General features: G+C 39.9%; 1 protein-coding gene across 1 annotated transcript in view; it reads right to left on the bottom strand.

The window, feature by feature from the left end:
• Positions 1-6,502: 6,502 nt before the first annotated feature.
• The window catches only part of SOS1 (SOS Ras/Rac guanine nucleotide exchange factor 1), a 48,518-nt gene continuing 34,482 nt past the window's right edge, over positions 6,503-20,538 (bottom strand). Inside the window, exons 11-22 of the mRNA XM_084285318.1 lie at positions 17,877-17,958; positions 17,348-17,470; positions 16,692-16,795; positions 15,365-15,587; positions 14,575-14,694; positions 14,087-14,249; positions 13,610-13,727; positions 12,151-12,323; positions 11,045-11,161; positions 10,648-10,912; positions 9,445-9,563; positions 6,503-8,094 (exon numbers count right to left, since the gene is read on the bottom strand). Coding sequence (XP_084141444.1) covers positions 7,600-8,094; positions 9,445-9,563; positions 10,648-10,912; positions 11,045-11,161; positions 12,151-12,323; positions 13,610-13,727; positions 14,087-14,249; positions 14,575-14,694; positions 15,365-15,587; positions 16,692-16,795; positions 17,348-17,470; positions 17,877-17,958 — 2,102 coding nt within the window. The 3' untranslated portion in view covers positions 6,503-7,599. The remainder of the gene's footprint in view (positions 8,095-9,444; positions 9,564-10,647; positions 10,913-11,044; positions 11,162-12,150; positions 12,324-13,609; positions 13,728-14,086; positions 14,250-14,574; positions 14,695-15,364; positions 15,588-16,691; positions 16,796-17,347; positions 17,471-17,876; positions 17,959-20,538) is intronic.

Below are 20,538 nucleotides of genomic sequence, written 5' to 3'. Positions count from 1 at the left end.
ACTAAAACTTCAGAGACAAAAATGTCACAGACGATGCCTGCCCCATAGATTTTACTGGACCCAAAATAGCTGCCAAAAATCCACCTCTCCTCCTTCTGAGGTGAGGGGGGAAATGTATCTTTTGGAAACTATTCTGGGAAGATTTATTATTTATGGTTTTTAATGACAAAAAGAATTCCATCTCTCCATTTCTCACATCCTCATTAAATGACAAATTCTCTGGCCCTTCCCAACCGGAGCTACTCCACACTGAACAGCCACTGCCTCACCAACACACCCCTAGAACTTCACAGCTCTCAGTCAGTGCACAGCCAGGAAAGAAATACATAATAAGAGCCAGGTATTTGTAACTGAGCCATCAGCAAAGCCTGTTTGTTCTGCAGAGAAATCAGCCACAGACAGACCTACTTGTTTGTCCATGGACCAAGTCTTACCAATATGGATGAGTTTCCTTCCCCACATCATCCCTGTCCTGTCATGCTGAATTTACTTGCTGAGAAATACTTGGATTTTGAATTTCAGTCCAATGTAATGCACTGATGCCGTCAAGGGCTCTGAGTCTTGTGTCTTTGTGTGTCACACATGACAAGATCTCTATCCTTTACAGGACAAACTTTCTCCTCACACTTGCCAGACAGATGCCAGTGTAGAAACAGCACAAGAAGAAAAACCTACGTGCTAACATCTCCTGGGTGAGGAAATACTTCTAGAGTGGCAGACCCTTGCTTGTAAAATGCACATGGATTTTAGCTTCTATTTTAGTGATTTAAGGCATGGTCAGAATTGATGGTTATTATTTCTTTCTGATCCTGTATGAGTTCTTACTTCCAGGCCTATATTTATCATTTGAGATATCCTGAGTATTTCCTTGTACCTGCTCAGAACTTGCAAAATGTAAATAAAACAAATGAAAACTGCTCAGCACCACAACAGAAACACAGCCTCTTGCAGGATCTGACCCAACTTCACCTTTAGTATGTGTATGTACTCTGGAATATTTTTCTTCCTGTGCCAAATAAATGTTGCTTTTAAATAATGCTGCTGTCTCTTTTACACTGAATCAGCCATAAGACTGCATGCATTAAAAGGAGGAACATGTTTCCCAAGGCCCTTTTGGAGGCGACATCATTGACAAAACCCTGTTACACTGAGCACACAATCACTTAAGAAGACTGTTTCCATACACCTTATTTCAAGGCTCTGAACCAGCAATCTGATAAAAAGCTCTTGCTCTCTCTAGACTTCTGCTCAAGATCTGCTCCTGCTGTTGGTGCAGCTCAGTGGGACATTTCTTCAGTGCCACTCTCCACCTCTTCCTGCTGCCACTGCTACAGACATTAGCCTTCACAAAAAATCCCACAAGCCTCCTCCCCTGACATACCCAACACTGAAATTTCAGCTATCCAACTCTGTAAGAGATCTCAGCGCATTCCTGTATTAATGATGAATCTGTCACATATCAATTTTTTGCCAAATTTAATTCCAGCTCTTGCTTTTGTCACATTCTCAGCAGACCCCAAAACAATGACACCACAAAGGGCAACCTCAGCCCTGGTGCTCATGCCTTCCCTGCAAGCACAAGTAACATCCCTACTACTGTTCCCTGCAGCCTTGCATCCCTCAGGACCGCAGTCTCAGAGATAAGAATATGCCAGCTGAGCTTTACATCAACAGCAGAAATACAGTTTGAGTCCTGTGCACACCTACTGGGGTGTTTCCTCGCCAATTCCCCTTTGACCAACTGGATGCAGACCATGCCTACCAGCTGCTGGAACAGCCAACGCCTGAGATGGCCCCCGAGCAGACACACTCTCATGGTGGCTGTGGCTGTCCCAGATCACCTCTCCACAGCGTTACTCCCTAATTAAGGCAGCCACCCTAAATTCTCCTCTGATTGCGATTCACTTTGACTGTCAGAGCTAGCCCAAGTTTATCCTCTCACCACTACATTTCCCTAAGACAACATAACCAAGGCTATGTTTATAATAACGTGGGCACTTTCTCCTACTTTCTTTCCCAGAGTTGCAGTGTACCATGGCTTCCTCTACATGTTCTTCACGTACTTGCACCTCAGCACGGGTTATGCAAATATTCCTTGGTACGGGCAGAAACACTGCAAGATGTTCCAAGGAATCCACTTCTTTTTTCCAGACCCCACACGAAGTGTTTTGGGCCCTTCTCTCATGCCTGAACAGGAGGAGCTGGGGCATTTGTAGCACTGTCTTTGGCCGCTGTTTGGGTTTGGAGGGGGTTGCAAGGTGGATTAGATGGAGGAGGCTGCCATAAATATTAAGCTGTTTCTACTTGCAAGTGGTTTTCATTTACTGACTCTGCTCTTTGAAAGCAGGTTTGGTCTGTTGCTAGATACAAGCTATTAAGCATACCGCCCCTTTGTTCAGTATGATCTGATTCAACAAGGAGACAAGACACAGGCTCTTGGACGAAACCAACTAGCTAAAAAAAATAATTTGGCAAAACTGAAGGAACGATATTTACCCACAGACTGCAGATCCTGCGATGCAGTAAGCTATAACAGAAAGCTGCAGAACAGGAGTTAAACCTACAACAAATAATCCTACGGCAGAGGACACAGCTAGAAGATGCTGTTACTATCAGGAAGCCATGTTGTGACCCCTATCGCACACACACCTTGCTTTCTACTCCAGCCAGAGTACCTTCTGAGCAGAGGATGCTGTATGTTAGCATTTTACTACCCTAAACAAAACCTACATTTCTAGCAGACTCACAGATGTCCTTAAGGTCAAAACACACAGTACTAAGCCTAAGGCAGCCAGTTTCAGACTACCAAGACTTTCAGCATATCTGAAATATTCAAAAGTGTACACTTCTGGGATATGTAAGGCTTTTTTATTATTATTTTTAGAACATATCTTTTAATGCCAAAACGTAACAACCACTATGAAATTTTTGCTTAAATGCATTCTGAATACCACTGCAGACACAGCATACAAAGATCACCCTACAGACAGGTACACAGGTCACCAGGTGTGCCAAGGGAAGGTTACTGCTTCTCTTTTCTGGACTGACACAACTTTTAGCATTTTGTCATTTTGGCAAGTAACTGTGCTGTTAAACAAAGGCAAAAATCCACGTATACTTGAACAAACTTGTCAGAACCTAAAATTTGCTCTTTTCACAACCAAAAAAAGGCTAATTCCCCTGTAACTTGAATGAATGTGCCCAAAACAATGCTGACAACATGCACCCCGATCATCTATGTTCCTCTAACCTTATAAATATTACAGATGTTCTTTTCATAAAAGGCACATTTGGCAGCTACTGAAGTCGTCATGCATCTGGCACATTTTTCCCCCCTTCCAACTTTTCAATCATCTGCCTCATGATTTCACATTTGCGTGCTAAGAAGTCAAAAGAAGTGACTTGCTCTTTCCTTTGCCCTATAACGCTGCAGCAGCTGATTACTCGATTCACTGCTTTTTCTTAAAGGCAAAAGAGAAATTTGCTCACAGTTGACAGAAAAATGCACTTAAAGGTGTTGTTTTAACTTTAAAGGAAAAAGGCATGGGATTTACAAACTAAGTTAAAATCACTTTTGGCTTCACAACTGTATTGGGCCACATATTTCTCTCCTTAATGAATATGAGCTAGAAAGTTTCCAGCCCCTGCATCACCTGCGTTTTGAAGTTACAACTCAACAACTAAAAAAGGTATTTCATTCCAGGGGTCACCTATAAGACTTCTCAAATATTTTAATATCATCTTAAAACAGCCTTTTTGACTAAACTCCTACTTGTTGTCTGGAAAGACATTAGCATTCAGGAGAAAGTCAAAGAAGGATTTTTATATCCTGCAACTAAATGCACTGCTCACAGCAGCAAAGCATTAAGAAGTATTTTGTTTAACTTTCCTGTAATTTTCTAATAGAAATATCCACGAATGAGGGGTTCTTTCTGGTTGAGCTTAAATTGCAGTAATACTGAAAGTACCAGTAATAGACACTGCCTCAGTAAAATGCCACACTAGCAACTGGACAACAGCCACAAAGAAGTGAAATGATGCTAATTATTACACACTGGCTTCTCGATACAGACTGCTGAGATGCAAACCTGTGCAAGCACTTCTTCAGGTTGAAAAAAGCTTCCATGTATACAACAAAACCCTCTCCCAGAAGTACAATAATCTACAGACCTTGGCAGTGGTAACTCCAGTGACATCATTGCATTTGAAGCAAAACCCAACTGAACAGAAAGCCTGACTTCAGATATACGTAAAAAAATAATTAAACATCCAGCAATTGTCAGTCTAAACCTTGAAGTATTTAAATCCAATGCACTATCATAGATTTATTCTTACTGAGACCGACCTCTCCCTCCCTGATTTAAGAGGGACATATTAGAGAAACAGGTTAGAGATGGTTTCTTGAGAAGGGAGCACTCAAACACTTCCATGGTGTGGATCCGTAAGTAGGACAGCGTTCTCTGCTAGCAGACAGTTACAGAAAACCTTTATCTGAGCTGCTAAATGTTGTGACAGGTACAGGTAGCTTGGGTCACCAGGCAGCAGAGAGCTGACTTTCCATACAGCGTGCCGAATGGAAGTAAACACACCAAGCTTGCAATACTGGCACTTGCAAATTCTCAGAGGGCTTTTCTGGGCTAATACACAACCATGTCATTCTCTCTGGAAGAAAATAAACCCAGATGCTGCTGCTCTAGACTACTTATGAAGTATAAACCTTGTGGTGACACAGCACAAATCGTAAAGTACTGCACCTCTGAAGTTTTGCTGACCTCCGTAACTCTTCAAGCACTTCATTTTCCTACTGTGCTGACACATTTTGCTGTTGTTGTATCAGGCACTCTAGAGATATACAGCAACTCACCCAAGCCAGCTGCTAGCCTCCCCGCAAGCATGTTTCTTCGTCCAGGAAGCCACTTCATCATCCCAGGCCACATCAGCACATCCAATGTTATTTACCCAGGAGCCAGATATAGCATTGTAAAAATTATTTCATTTTCCACGTGAAAGTATTGTCACTAACACAAACATGGTCCAAATAAAAAGTCATTGTGGATTAAATAATCATTAATGCAAATGAAACTGTCATGAGACAAACCAGGGGCTTAGAAGTTGTATTCAGATCTCCTATCCTAAATGCAACAGTTTTTTTTCCTCATTCCTTCTTGTTTGCAGCTGAGTCGATGCCATCATTTGTGCACTGTATGACTGACCTGTTCTGCTGGGCTCCAAAGCACATTTATGCTAGGTTCTTGCACACCGGCCAGTATCACCATTATCCAGGTATCCCACCAATAAAGGAATTTTGTCCTCAAGCAGAGATGCAAGACAGCATTCTGCCCATTTGACAAAGGAAAAGAGAGGCCTATTGACATTGAAGAAATGTCATTAACAGGATCAATGTGAGATTCCCCCCCTTCTAGTGGAGGACTTCACCAACTGATCGTTCCTTTTGCTTGGTCTGCCTTGACTACAAATTTATCAAGAGGGAGAGATACAGATCAGAAAGTCTAACTTTAAAGAACTTTCCCTGCTAATCCATGGATGAGCCAATAATTTATATGACATTTCCAACAGTAACAATATTTTCAACATTCATATTGCTTACATCTGAAGAACCAATAACCTAAATCACGCCTCCTATAGCTTAAGGGTTTTTACCAATATCCCATTTAAGAACGTTCTCCTCTGAAGCCAAGGTTTAGAGATCTTCATTTTTTTCTTCTTTGACCGGAAAAATGTTCCAAAGCAAAGTTGTTAAAGACATCAAAGAAAGAACACAACTGACACATTTCAACATTTGACCATGATGAAAACTGCTGTTTTTGTTGACGGAATCAGAACACTTTCTGAAATGTAAAGACCACACAAAAGGATCAAGGTGCACTGCTCAATGGCACTGCAGAAAGCATTAAAAAAAGGTAATTTCTATCATCGTTCTACAACACCATCCCTAATGACACAGTTTTCTAAGATGCATTCTGCTTCCAAAGAAGAAATGTGATAGGATTTTACTTTGACCCATGAGCCATATTAACTGTAGGTGAGATACTTCACACTTCACAAACATACCGCAGTGGAGATTATAGAGCTTCTTTTCTTCAAGAACTGGCATGCATTACTGTCAGTATTGTCTAGAATTGAACAGTACACAGGTTTATGGATAATCCATGTCATGATACTTATGCCAGTACATGTTCTCTCAGGTGCATTTCAGACATAGAAAGCTTCTGTAAAGACTAATATAAGTTTTAATGTCCCTAGCAAGTGGCATATAAGAGGTCTGAGGAAATTTTGTAATGCGTAATAGTTCACTTTGGGAGTAAGCTAGCTTCTCCAATATTACTAATTATTACTTCGATACACATGCCAAAACCGACTTCTATTTAGACTCTTACAACTCAAGTACATCGACTGAACTAGGAAAAATATGTACCACAACATGTGCTTACCTGAAAAGCTGAGTTGTACATTTGTCCGTGTAATAATTTAACGTATGTCAGCCAAACATATCTGTATCTTTATTTCAATTAAATTAAAAACAATCTGCAAGTATATTTATGCAACATTCACTATATACACATGATTTATGCAACTGCAAGGCAATTCTATGTATGCTGATTAATCTATTGTTAGTAAAACATGACAATAGCTATGGAAGTTGGCCAGTGAGTGCTCCTTTTCACAAGTGACTCTTTTCATGGCATGACTGAAAAAGAATAGCTACTAGCCATGAAATGGATTATCGGTAAACCTTAAAAAGAACATGACATAACCTAGCAGAGATTAACAGTCTTCTAAATGTAGTAGTATATTTACTTCAGATGATAGTGCTGCCTTTTTTTAAAAATTTGCTGTTGTTTCAATGATGTAAGACTTTCATCTGCTCTATCTAAAGAAAGCAATAATTAGACATTATGCTTCCTGGCAAAAATTTATTTTTGAACTGGCACCATAATATTTCAGAAAATAATAATAAAGTACCTCTTTGGTGAAGCCTAGGTACCCCCTACTACTCATTGTAACAACTTGTAAACAGGACCGCAATACAGTGCTATGCCTTAATTCTAACTCGGTTAGGTACCACAGATCTTCCTCACAGTCCTTCTCATAATTTTAGGAAAGTATTTTAAAGCAGGGAGTAAAGCAAAGGAAAATTAAGAAGGATATAAAGTTCCCTGTTTGAGATTTAAAAAAAGTGCATAATGTTTTCATTCCAAAAACTGTGCCACTGTATGGAACTGATGGATACAAGACTGTTTTCCTTCCTGTACTGGGCATTACAGATCATTACACAAACACAGTCTCTGCTCATTGGCCAAAGAAGTCCCTCAAGTCTGTTTTCTGGTACAATCAGTTGTCCAATTATCTTAGAACAAATGTCCTGCATACTAAAAGAAGAATAGCAAGTTAACCGGTTTTTCACTAGAATGTCCGTTTTTGCAATTCCATTTCTGTACACTGCATTTCCAATCCATTGGAGAGTTTTTAGTGTTTGGCATACACATCCCAACTCCTTGGCACCACCAGGTTCAGTGCATCCATTGCCAGCAACAGACGTAGCACCAGGAAAATGTGACTCCCAGCGCAGGGGACAGTTCAGGAGGAGTGGGCATTCTCCAGCAAGGGCGGTCCGTCTCGATGCATCGATGGGTGTGTGTGCTCCCTTTTGTAAGTTTTTGGAGGAAGCTTTGGGATATGTTGAGAAGTGCTTTGTCGTGGAGGAACGGGTGGTCCAGCAACAGAATGGAGGTCCACGTCTTGTTGTATCAAAGGCGGGGATGGAAGATGCCTCCGCGCTACATGTGGGGAAGGTGTCTGAGGGGGAGGGGGAGTAAACGGAGAGGGACTGTTTGGGAAAAAGGTGTTACCAAGTTCGCTTTTTCTCCCCAGTGGTGGAGGTTGGAGGTGTAGTGGTGAGCTAGAGAAAACATCTGGAGTTCGCACAGGTTCTCGTGGTGGTAACACAGGAGGGCTTTCAGGGGGATCAGAGATGCAGGTCCGGTCAGGCACTGAGTACCTTGGTGAATACACTTTAGAGGTTGGTTGCCTAGGAGGGATTGCTGGTGGGCTGTCCAGGTGCGCGGAAGTAATCTGAGGTACGCAAACATTTCATTCAATAAAGCTTTAGAGTGGCAGCAAAAAAACAAGACCCTGCTGTGAAATGGGAGCAGAGCTCCTGCCCTGCAGATTGCTCTATCCGGTTAAGCAAAAGACACAGCAAGCAAGCGCACAATGAAGATGAAGAGTAAGGAAGCAAAAGGGAGCGGTGGTGCATGAAACAAACACGTTCCTCAGTGTGATGCAGACAGAAAAGACAAACGGACCAGATGAGCAGGAGGGGAGAGCATGGGTGTATCAATACATGAGTTAACAGCCAGGGATGCAGGGAAGAAAGATGCACTGAGAGGGGAAAAGGCAAGCCAAAGAACGATCAGAGCAATAGTTTCCATGCTGGTTCCAGATCTGCCCGCTGGGTAGGTCTGGGTATCTTCCCCTGCCTCCCCAGAAACAGGCACTTAGGATGGGTAATAGCACCAGATATTTCTCCAAGAAAATGTGGAAAAGGGAGAGGCACATCATGCTGAACAGAGTTAAAAATGAACTATGCTCAGATGGAACTAAGTAGGCACAATTACTGGAATGGTTCCCAGGCTGCAGCCCACTATGACAGTTTCCACTGCCTTATTATGTTTATGTTTTCAACTGCTTTTTGATAGGAACTTGAATACACATTAAAGTCTGCTGGCTGGCAGCAGAGTCAGCTGTAGTCCAAAAAGGACATCTTGCTGAAGAGACATGCAGAAGCCCTGTCCTAAAGCCAAAGACATGCAAAGTAATTTTGAGTGGAATTTTCAAATCTACCCAATTCTCTGAAGCCATCAACCAGCTCCCAATGAGATCAAGAGAAATTTGACACTCTGCAGCAAAGGCTAAATCAGATCCCAGATGTTAAAGGAAGATGCAGCAATGGCTGAAGCAGGTAGACAGGACAGGTGATCAAGGAAAAGCACTGAGCACCACAGCATCAAGGGTCAAACATTCGAATGAATCTTTTCAGGAGACTAAGGTATATTCATTGCTTTCCATCAGTATTTTTCATCTCTTTACCCCGGTACATACACCCCAAAATGATGCTCTGAGACAATTATTGCAGATTGAAACATCTACCTGTGGCTCCAAGTTCTAGCAAAGTGTGAGCCTAATCACTCTGGATTGATAGACAAGATAGAGACATTCTTAATCCTGAATTTAGGTCTCATCTGTTAATTCACTGGTTTGGGATCAGGATATAGTAAGGCTGAACTGTACAGGCCTGAAATACACGGCTGCTTACTGTTTCACATACAGTTGTTAAAAAATACACATTATCTTTAGGAGTTCGTTTTCTATTGTACCCTTCCCTCTTCTCCCAGAAAAACACCCGTTTTTCCTCTTACTTACTTTTGATGGGGAGGATTCAGCGGGGGCAGACTCCGGTCTTCTTCGAGGAGGAACTGGAGGGGGAACATGAGCTTCATCCGAATTTTTGGTGAAGTTTATGGATGACACAGAAGCGGATCCTAGTGGGCATAAAAAGAAAAATTCCGATAATGATAAACTTTTATTCAACACGGTATATTTCCTTTATCACTGTCAGTAAAGATATCATTAAAGGCAGCATGCTTTTACTTTAGTAAATTACTTGCTTGTAAAAGGCAGCATGAAACAAGAGGTGTTAAAGGAATATATAACTAAACAACCCTCTACCTTGCACATCCCAGACAAACTGCTTTTCTGAGCTGCAATCATCTGTGGCCACCAATCCCTGTGCTTTCTTAAGTAATCCTTAAGACCAAAACCCACACCACAAACTTGTCCATGTTAACACAAAAGCACTAAAACAATATCCTGAACCTGCAGTCAGTGGGTCAATCCAACAATGAAGAAATATCTTCTTAGGAAGTACTTGGGAGACCTAGTGAGGACACTAGGACACCCCCTTGTGGCAAACAGTTCAACAGGGCACTAACTTTGTATCTCCTTTGACAGCCCTCCTACATGTACAATGTGAAATATTGAAAGCATACCATATAGCATAAGCTTCCTTGTATGTTGAAGACAGAAGAAAAATAGGTGCTGATTTTTCCTGATGCATTTAGAGCAGGGCAATGTTGATTTTAAGACATTCAGGAAAAACATCTACATACCCTGAAGCCAATTTGCAATGGCAGACAGCAAAATAAGGCATTCGCAGAACATTCATTTCTATTCTCATGGGTCACCATCAAACAGATACTCACTGAATACATTCAACACATATATATATATATGAAAACATACATGTATATATATGTGGCAGCAAATCCACAGCTGTTATACCAGATATATCAGATATACCTCTGGCTTTCTGTTTTGACAGTTTGTCCAAAGACATGTAATACCCAGCACGTCTAATTCTGTTTAGTTTCTCCCTTTACAGTGAAAACTTATCATAAAAATGGAGTAAAATGCACTGAAAGTTTCTGCCACTACAAGGAGACTACAGTGACTATAGAGACAGTCTAAAGGCTATCTAAAGATGGTCAAGACTAAAGATGGTTTTACCTGTTTAAGACCACAAAATCTAATACACACAGTCTTGGCAGACTATCAGTTTTCACCTACTTGCATGAAAAGGACTGGAAGGATCTGAGTCAAATACACTGCAGGCATCTGTTGTGCTCGAAGTAGCAGAAGCAGGGGGTGGGGTCAAAGGTGTTCGTGGAGAGTTTGGTGCAGATGCTGTGGTTTCGGTCTCGCTCTCTGGGATGCGACTGTAACTAATTTTTCTTGGCTCCTGTTGCAGGGGTGTAGGGTGTCTCATGGTACCTGGCCTTGGATTAGATGGGCGAACACCCGGGGACTTGAGAGGGTAGCTGTACTTTTTGGGCTGAAATGACAAAAAGGAAACAAAGCGTCACACAAAATCAAAACACACCAAACAAAATCAAAATGCCAAATAAATCACCTCTCTCTGAAAGACAAATGTAAGCATTTGGGGGGGGGGGGGGAGAATACTAACAAATCTTGGTGGAGGCTTGACATTTCGTGGCTCTATCTCTAGGGACTTGTTGAACAGATAATCTGTAAATTCTGTCTCCATGCTGTTTCCCATTGGATTCAGGTTTTCAAAAAATCTCTGAAATACAAGAAGGTAAAAAAAATTACATCAGCTAAGCTATTTCTTTGGCGCTTGTTTCTATTGCACAAGTGATCCCAACTGCTCCATAGAAGAGAGAGAACATTAAAGTCAGAAGCAGTGATAAATTTTTAAGTTAGCAAGTGCCTGTTGCCAGCCCTCTGATGGACATTCCTAGTGCTATGCTTGGCCTAAAGAAACAACTGTGCTAGTACCATAAATATTTTCTGTAGTGCAAAAAGCAGACAAGGTTAGCTTGAACACCCTCTGAAGAAGTTGTATACAGCCCACCTCTACACTGATGCAGGAGAAGGCTGCTCTCATAACACATTCTGTCAAACCCTGAGGAGAAAAAATACCAAGAGAAAATCCTGCAGTCTCTTAAGATAAACAGTCCTATGGCTCTTTGAGAATACATAGCTGAAAATACATTTAAAGAAAAAGGAGAAAGAAAAGGAAGCAGCAGACTGCTTAGGGAGGAACACACAAACCAAGGAGAACAAGTACACAAGGGGATAAAACTGTGAGCATCATCACCAGTACATGAAGTAAATGCAGTGTTATCAGGTAAACCTGAAAACATAAACAAAAAATAACAGAGGAGAGGAAAAAGACAACTGGGCTCACTACAGGCCAGTGATAAATAAAAGCAACTGACTGAAGGACCGTGAGAATCTGGCAGTTTCTGTTACTGTTTAACACTGATCAGTAAGATCTACCTACCAACACTCCAACAGCTGAAATTAAAATAAATAAATAAATAAATAAATAAATAAAAAGAGCATAAAAACAAAACAATCACCCCCCCACCAAATTGCAAGCATTGAGCTTTTTGCTCTTACAGACTTGAGAGCTTTTTGCTCTTCTCTTACAGAGTTGACAGATTTTATGGCAAGCCTTCTGCTCATCTCTGATTCAGTCTCTATCAGCTGGTGTTATCACGACAGAAGTACCTCAAGGTGTGGACACATGGAAACAATGCCACTTACCCTGATGTCAAATTCTACTCTTAAACAGTATGGCTGGTTCTGGTACTGCTGTATCTCTCCTGTTATTTCAGCTACCTTTCTCCTCTTGCTGAAGTTTATAAGTTCTTTCCCATGTCGCTTTAGAAATTCAGGGTTGCCTTCTTCTGTTTTCAAAATGTTAGTTAAGTAAATTCCTACGGAGAACACAAAAGAGATTCTAAATATGTAGTACAAAACAAGTGGGAAGGTATGTGGTTGGAAAACAAAATTCTTAACTTAATTTGTGAATTTTAATTACTTAGAAAAATTTTCATTTGGGGTCAATAAGTCACAGCTCATTTTCAAATAAGGCAGTAACTTAAGTATTTTAATTGTTGTGAATTCTGACTTTTGCATTAAAATCTCCAGGTTTATGCATCCTGCCATTGTTTAGGAACCTCACAACACTGAGCACTACTAGCAATTTGCAAGACAAGTCTACACTGAACTGAACTGCTTTCTCTCAATTATTCTGCCAGAATTCAGTTCTATTCCACCAGAGATCCCAGCTAAGCCCAAAAAAAGTATTTGTGTTTTATTCTTCTGTTCCACTCCTGCCCTCCTAATTACATCAAATCATGATGATTAGAGAGAGGAGTTCGTCTCAAGTCCATGAATGACCTGGCTGAACTGTCACACGACTCTTCTGACTGCAGCTTGAGAAGTAAATAGAACTATTCATGTGTGATCATGCTAACCTCTACTCATCTCTGAAGCAGGATAAAAGGTTTCTTAGCTGACCTTATCTTTCTTTGGAGAGCTCTGGCGTATATGTTTCCCAAATTTGTGAAATGCCAGAAAAGCTATCAACACCATTTTCTTTCAACTGTGAAGTCTGTGCTGGACAAGTACAACGTACTGTGAGTGAGAACTGCAGCAAATGTCCAAGCAGCAGCAATGCCTTCTGCCTAATTTCATAATTTGCTAAACTTCAGAAACTCCAAGTATCCTACTTGGAAGAACTCCTCAGCCTGATGATGCAGAACAGGGTTCTTTACCAAAATCTATTCTTATTTCTTGACGTTGTTTGGGAGTATGTGGGCGTGTTCCCTTCTTACCTGCTAGTAAATATTTCTAACATGTTCACCTTCCATTTAAGTGACAACATTTGAAACTGCATTTAAAGGAAAAATGAATAACTATGTAATTAACATATTCCAGGAATACTAATTCTTGCCACAAATAACATATGCAATTATTGGTCAATTTAACATTTCTTTCACATACAGGCAATTAACAATTTCCTTTACACAATCAGTCCTGCTGCTAGTTTAAGCAAGCCAGGGAAAATGCTTTGATGTCTGGGCAGCTGAAATTCAAACCCGAATATCCTGTTAAAACTGAATTCTCACTATTGTTCATACTTTTGTTTAGTGCCTTAGCTCATTATTTTCCAAAGGTTTATGCATGATATAGCTCGTTCAGAACCAAACATACTTACCAAAAAAAGGCACACAAGGAGGATTAATGGACCTGAGTTTTGCCAAGTATTTCTTATAGTGATCCTCACTCAGTTCATAAGCTTCTTCCAGAATCTTCTTCTGACGACTGGGAATTTGCTACAAAGAGACGAAACCGGTTATTTGGAAAACCAGTGTAATGGCGTAAGCCAGCAACAATACTGAGAGTAACCATCTCCCACTGATATTTAAGTCAGTGACCACAAGGACAGTGCCCCACCATCTCAGGATCTTGCTACCTTTTTCTGCCTTTCTGAAGTGAGGATTGATTTCTTTCTTCTGAAACCCAGAAATAAAAAAACAACTCTTACACCCTAATTGATTCGGTTGTTGGGAGATTTACCTTCCTTGTTCCTTCTCTGAAGGACATGCCTACTGAAAAGGTAAGCTTTCAATGTAGCTAAGGTGCACTACATTACACTTTCATACCAAAAATGGAGAACATTTCATCACTGTACCTCAAATGTGTGATCCAACCTATACACTGCTGCAGAGTTCATTGCACTGACAATCTCAAGGACGCCATTAAAGTTGTTTAGCTCTTGAAAAACTTGCAGGATCTCAATTATTCGGCTCACTACAATTACTCTTTCCTCTAGGTTTTCTGTTTCTACAATACATCTAAATAAACAAGAACATTTGATTTTGTATTGTAGTGTTGAAGAGTTTTCCATAAGAAAATATTAAGTTGTAACACACATAAGTATGAAAAGTTTATCAAATTATTCAACAGTTCCGAAAATTTTTAGAATAAAGTTTGCTTTGAAGAATTAAAAGACTAAAAAGCTGAAATCATTATGGTAACATTATCTCAGGGACCAGCTGTAGCATCTAAACACTATTAAAATGAAATTCTCCCAGAACAGATTTTTTTCACAACATCCTTCTGAAAGTATTGTACATATCCAGTAATGCACTAGGTGCATATTTTAGCAAAGTCACTTACTTTTCAAACCACAAAGTGAGGTTAGTTGTATGCCTTATCATTTTGAGAAGGTTGGGAGAATTAATTTCTTTATCTTCCTTTGTCCACACACTTCCAACTAGTTCAGATGGCTGCACAGCTCTAAAAAAAAAAAGTAGATGCATGTATCAAAAAACGTAATCACAAGCATGAAAGAAGATACTATTTTTCCAAAGCTTCTTCATTTCCAGGGAATTTGAAATTAGTATTTGGAACTGAATTCTTAAGGTATCACTTCTATGATCTTAGGCTCACCACATGACTCAAGTGACTTGTATTTCTGTGCTTCTTTTCTAGCATGTAAATATTTCTTAATTTATATGACTATTAACCACTTCTGTTCATCTAAATGAAGAATGAAGTCCACATCTCATTCACCGTAATAAAATGTGAGCTTCCAGCATCTTAACAAGCTCTCACAGACATCTGGTGAGATCTGACATGGTCCATAATTTGCTTCACAATCTAGGATACCAATTTAATTCATGTTCGTGCTTCTCAAAGGTTGATTTACTCAGAAAGCATAAGGAGAAACCTGCAGCACAATGCAATTGAAAGTATGCATCAGTCACAGGCACCGCACGTTCGCTTGGGGATGACAAAACAAATACTAGATTTTAGAATTTTTGGCTGAAAAAGTAACAATTAATATACAGCATCGGTAAAGTCCCTTGACCTACCGTGGGGCTTCACAGCAGGGGCCCGCAGAAACAATTTCATGCTGGAGGATATTTTGGTTTGTGTCATGTGTTTTTCAATGGAGGAAAGTTACCTGTAAAAATCTGACTCAAGTAAAGTGAGCTGCCGAGCAATTTCTATTGGATGCAAAGTGAGCAAGTCAAAAGTCTCTGTGTGTCCTGGTTTGCTTATGTGCCATTCGATCGCTGGAGGTGGGCTTTCAAAAGTAATGTTGTGGCTTGGCCCAATGGCTTGCGCCTGCTTTTTCCGGTTGATTATCTTGGTGATTGATTCAACCCATTTCTTCATCGCTTTGCCTGGCACACAGGGAGAAAATTGCTGTTTAGTCTTAATACTTTTTTCCCAGAGGTTTGTATAATTGGGAAATTTTTGATTCAATAGCCATCCCCATGCCGCCAATACAATTAAGCAACCGTATACTCAGAAACGTATGCATGGTGTTCCCAAACAACTCTCAAAGCATTCAGACATATTATGAAGAAACCCTCAACAGCCAATGCCGAGCATGTCAGGTTTGTCCAAGCACATTCATGACATCTAAATTTGGCTTCTGCTCTGAATCAGGGGGCATTTTTCTCTCTTCTACGACTTTACAATGAGTTTATGGAAACCAGCTTTTTTTTGGTCCAAAGTGCATTTCTGTGAACCACCTGAACTTTATACTTTGGGCAGGAGTACATGCATACCTCAGAAGGCATAGAAGGGAATAATAATGAACAGGGAAAAGCTTCTCCCTCAACTGTATTTATCATCAAAGCTGAGAATAAAACCCAAAGGACAAATGCCTGTTTAGCTCTACACCATAAGAATTTCCTACGTGAGATGGCAAGTCCACTGAAAATTTACCAGTAATCCACATTAAACTAGCTGCTTCAGTCTCCACCTCTTCTAAATTGCTAAATAACCATGGATTACTTCTCTACTATAATATTTTCCTACAAACTACTCCTGTAGCTGTCCAGTTGTTCTTGTAAGGGAATGTGAAAGACCAGTACAGTCACAATTGGAAGGTGACCTACAGGACCGATATGCACTGTGAAAGCAAGGGTTTTCCAGCTCTTTCACAAACCAGTGGTTTCCACCAAACTTTTACAAAAATCACACCTGCATATTGTTTACGAGGACAATCAAAATAATTATTCTGTCCTGAGCATCACTCAATTCTCGTAATTTGTCATTGATTTCAGTCACCTTATAGCATAGAACTTATTAAATAAGGATATAAAGTATTCTTTCTTCTGAACAGAGGCCAGACACTGTGGAATTTAATATAATTTAAGTATTTAATAAGATACAAGCTCTGTTTTTCTTTATCCACTCACTGAAAGGCAAAGTGATCCATTCCATACCTTGGAAAAGGCATGCTTTAAAAAGACCACTACTTAAGAAACTTTAAGTACCTCTTACTGTTCCAATGAATTCCTCCAAACGTTGCAAAAGATCAGCATCTCTTTCAAAGTCATAGAAGTGGTGTTCTACCCAGTGTCGACATACATTTAATACTCTGCAGAAGAAAAAGGGCAGTAAGTATTGCACAATATGATCTGTCTGCATGTCTAGCGTTTCAAGGCTTTTAGTTCACAGGAATATCAGAATAGCAGAACAAACAGGATTATTCTACTGTCTGCATTTCATCGGCTATAAGCATTTCTTTTTAACTTTACATTCAGAGAAGCCAGAGTAATGTTAATATTCATTAAAATAACTTTTATAATGTTCTCTACATACATCTTTGTGGCAAGCTTACGGTGTACAACTTGGCACAAATATGGATTCCATAAAAGCCATGAGTGCAAGAAACAGATTTGCAGACTAACAGCCTAAAACTCAGCAGAAGTCTATCTCAAGGCCTTTCATGCCATGAGTTTTCATGCCACGAGTCAAATTCCCACCAGATTTTCAAGCACCAAAGTCAAAACGTCTAACTGCTCCCCTATGCTATCAAAACATCTACAAGAAAGGCTCCTGGCTATCCAAAAGAGCTCCTGCATCCAAAGTTTGGTACTTTAAAAACTTAAAAGGAAGTCAGGTTGGCTCACATTGCTGCAGTACTCACCGTAGCTGCACAGGTTGTATGTACTCTTTCCGAAATCTTTTTAACTCAGCACTAAGAGGCTGGTCTCCATTCTCCATTGCAATACGATCAGCTTCTGTTGGCTCAGGCTCTGGAATTTCAAACCTAGCACAGAAGGTGGGGATAAGTAACAGTCATCTATTAAACTAATCTTGCTCAAATGAGCACGTGTTGATTGAAGATAGCTCAAAATTCAGATGGTTTCTGCATGTCAGGATCTTATGTTTTGCTAAACACAGGAAGATTCGCTAAAATCAACATTAATATAGATTTCAAAGACATAACTGTGGGGCACTGAAAATTACTGAAGCCAACTGAACAATCCTAAAACTTCTGGATATACCTCATGCATTTTACTTGCACTCTGTCATCCTTAAATTTCACAAATTTTTAAAAGTGTTTGGAGTAAAACAAAGCCAGCTGGAAAACAAGAATCTTACAAGTTCTACTCCAGGTAAAAATTTAAACAAATATCGCACTTCATACAAGTAATATTTTAACAGTGGCATACCTTTCTATTAGTAGACTCAGCAGCTCCTGAGGTTTACAGAAGGATCTGTATGTTGTGAGAAAAGTCCGAACAAAGTTGGGATCTAAGACAAAGAATTATGCTTGTGTCAGCAATTATCTACTGGTTTATACTTGAAAATAAGTTAATTGCATCCTTCAAAATGAAAGATGCTAGAGTATTGAATGCAGAAAGAGGATGGTGTAAAATGAAGCTGCTTTGGTAACAATTCACAACCTCTTAAAATAGAAATAAAAAGCAGAATTTAAAAGCAATTTTAACTCCATTTGACAAATCATAAAAATGGCTATTTCCCTTCAATTATTAAAAGATAGGATTCTCTTTCAACAACTTTGAAAATAACAGATCATTTTATTTATGAGCCATCTAGTAAACAGCCGTTCTTGACAAAGAGCAAGACAAACAAACAACTCAGAAAACAGAACAACCAACACTGCATTGGATAAAAATTGGCCTAATTCTTCCAGGGTAGAATGTTTTCCCAAAACTGGTACAACTTATGAGCAGCTGTGGTTAAGGTAGGCTAGGTATTTTTTTCAGTTAGCCTACAGTTGTACTGATTTTATTTTACTTCAAGAAAATAAGTACGTTTCATATTAACTGATTAAGTACATATCAGTATCTTTAAAACATTCATATCAGCTTTAAAAACAAGTATTCAAAACAGAAAGCAATGCACTTCCCTTAATTACAAAAGCAAAACCATTTGTTTTCAAGTATGAGGAAATGCAGTGACAGCATGCTGGCACTACACAGAGCTGACTAGAAACCAAGCTAGCATTGCTATCACTAAACAAAACTCATGAGCAGGTTGCAATGGCTTTACATATTAAATGCATATATATTTTTCAAAAAAAAAGGGCAATTTTTCTAGTATGAATTGGCTGAACAGCGTGTAGCACTTGAAACGAGTTCCTATAGGTAGTAATGCAGGAAGAAACCCAGTATTATTTGACCTAAAACTACACACCAATTTCACATTTGGATTTGTTTCCTGGAATGTGGGGTTTTAAGACCCTCATAAAAATCCTCAAACTACTTACCAGCATCTCATCCATCTGAGCGAATATCCTACCTTTTTTGAAATCCCACTGAACTCCTCGTTTAATTTACTACAATCCATCACGCAGATTAACCATGTTGTGCCACGCAGCATTTCCTTGCCTTTCTGTTGTATGCTAATTCCCATTTCCTACACAATACACTGGCTAGTGTGTTTTATCATCTCAATTTCCTTCATTACTGTTTTTCTTATCACAATACCTCTCACCTCTCCTTGAAACCGTATAGTCTTTTCAAAGGCAAACCTCCAAATCTTTTTGCACAAAGAATGTGATCCCTGTCCCCACTGTCCTCATCATGCAAACATATAATTTTTCATGTCCCAAAAAACAAGTAGTAACTCAACTAAACACAATAACTCATGTTTTCAGAGCTTGCATTCTGTAGTAGGCAGCAACTGCCCCAAACAGCATTTGTCTGCATGAAAGAGAAGCGAGCCTCCACCGCAATCAACGTTTTCAGATCGCTGCAAGCTCTGAGTCATAGCTATTGTTATTTACAGGTAGACTCAGTGTCTAAATCTACAATGCATATTGAATTTCAAATGAAGTAAATCAGAAAATGAAATCTAACTCCGTTATCTTACTAGCAAAATCTGCAACTCAAAATAGCGTACAATATATGAGCAAGTGTTAAAAAAAATGCAGACAACACACTGGTTAGCCAGGATGTCTGCTCATGTGATAATTCTCTCTTCAATACAGCCAATTTGAAAGCTAAAAAAGAACAATAACTTGTTCTACAAGGATTTATAAATAATCACCCTTGAATTCCTTAAGAAAGGAAACGGACACTACGATGACGCACAAGCACTCTTAACATATCAAAGCTTTAAAAATAGAAGAGCACTGCCCTATAGATAAAAAAAAAAAAGGCCATGGCTTTCAAATCTCGGTACCACCTAGCCGAGCTGCTCTTAAGCAAGCATCAGGAGGAGGAGATAACCACAGAAACACATTAAAACAAGTAAAAACCACCAGAATACGGAAACGGGGTCAGAATCTGAATTTCTAATTAGAGGGCAGCATCTTGGGTGAAAACACAAGGCAAGTTGCTTTAGGAGACCTCTCCCAGCTCTGCTGTTCCACCAGAGGAGGGTTTTGACAGCCCGCTGCACCTCCTGGCCAGGCAGCCCCCAGGGTTTTCTCTCTGCCCTACCTCTGGCGGTGGCTGGATGGTTAGTGGCTCATCTCCTGCCACTAACTCCACTTTTTCAGCTATTTCCACCAAACTGGCATATCCTTTGCGACCATATCTGTAATTACTCCTTATAGTATTTGACTTACAAGAGAAGACTCCCAAAATATCTGCCTTGACATTGTCATATGCGGGGCTACCTACACTTGAGGAAATACACCTTAGTAAGTTACAACTTGCTATTCTGGCATATGTACATGAAGTCAACACAATTCTTTTAAGATGGTAAGCACACACACAATCCTTTGTGGGGCAATAAGAAATCCACCATCTGTAGCTGTTTAGCTACATACCACAGGGACATTTGTGTTCCTACACCTGAGAGCAGAAGAGAAGCCCTGCACTCAGCTGATGCACGCCCAGAACAGTTAAAGGGTTACTATGG

The sequence above is a fragment of the Netta rufina genome, assembly GCF_964035555.1.
Source record: "Netta rufina genome assembly, chromosome: 3".
Taxonomy (NCBI): Eukaryota; Metazoa; Chordata; class Aves; order Anseriformes; family Anatidae; genus Netta; species Netta rufina.
The sequence above is the reverse complement of the archived record's forward strand: the minus strand, read 5'-3'. Positions and strand labels throughout refer to the sequence as shown.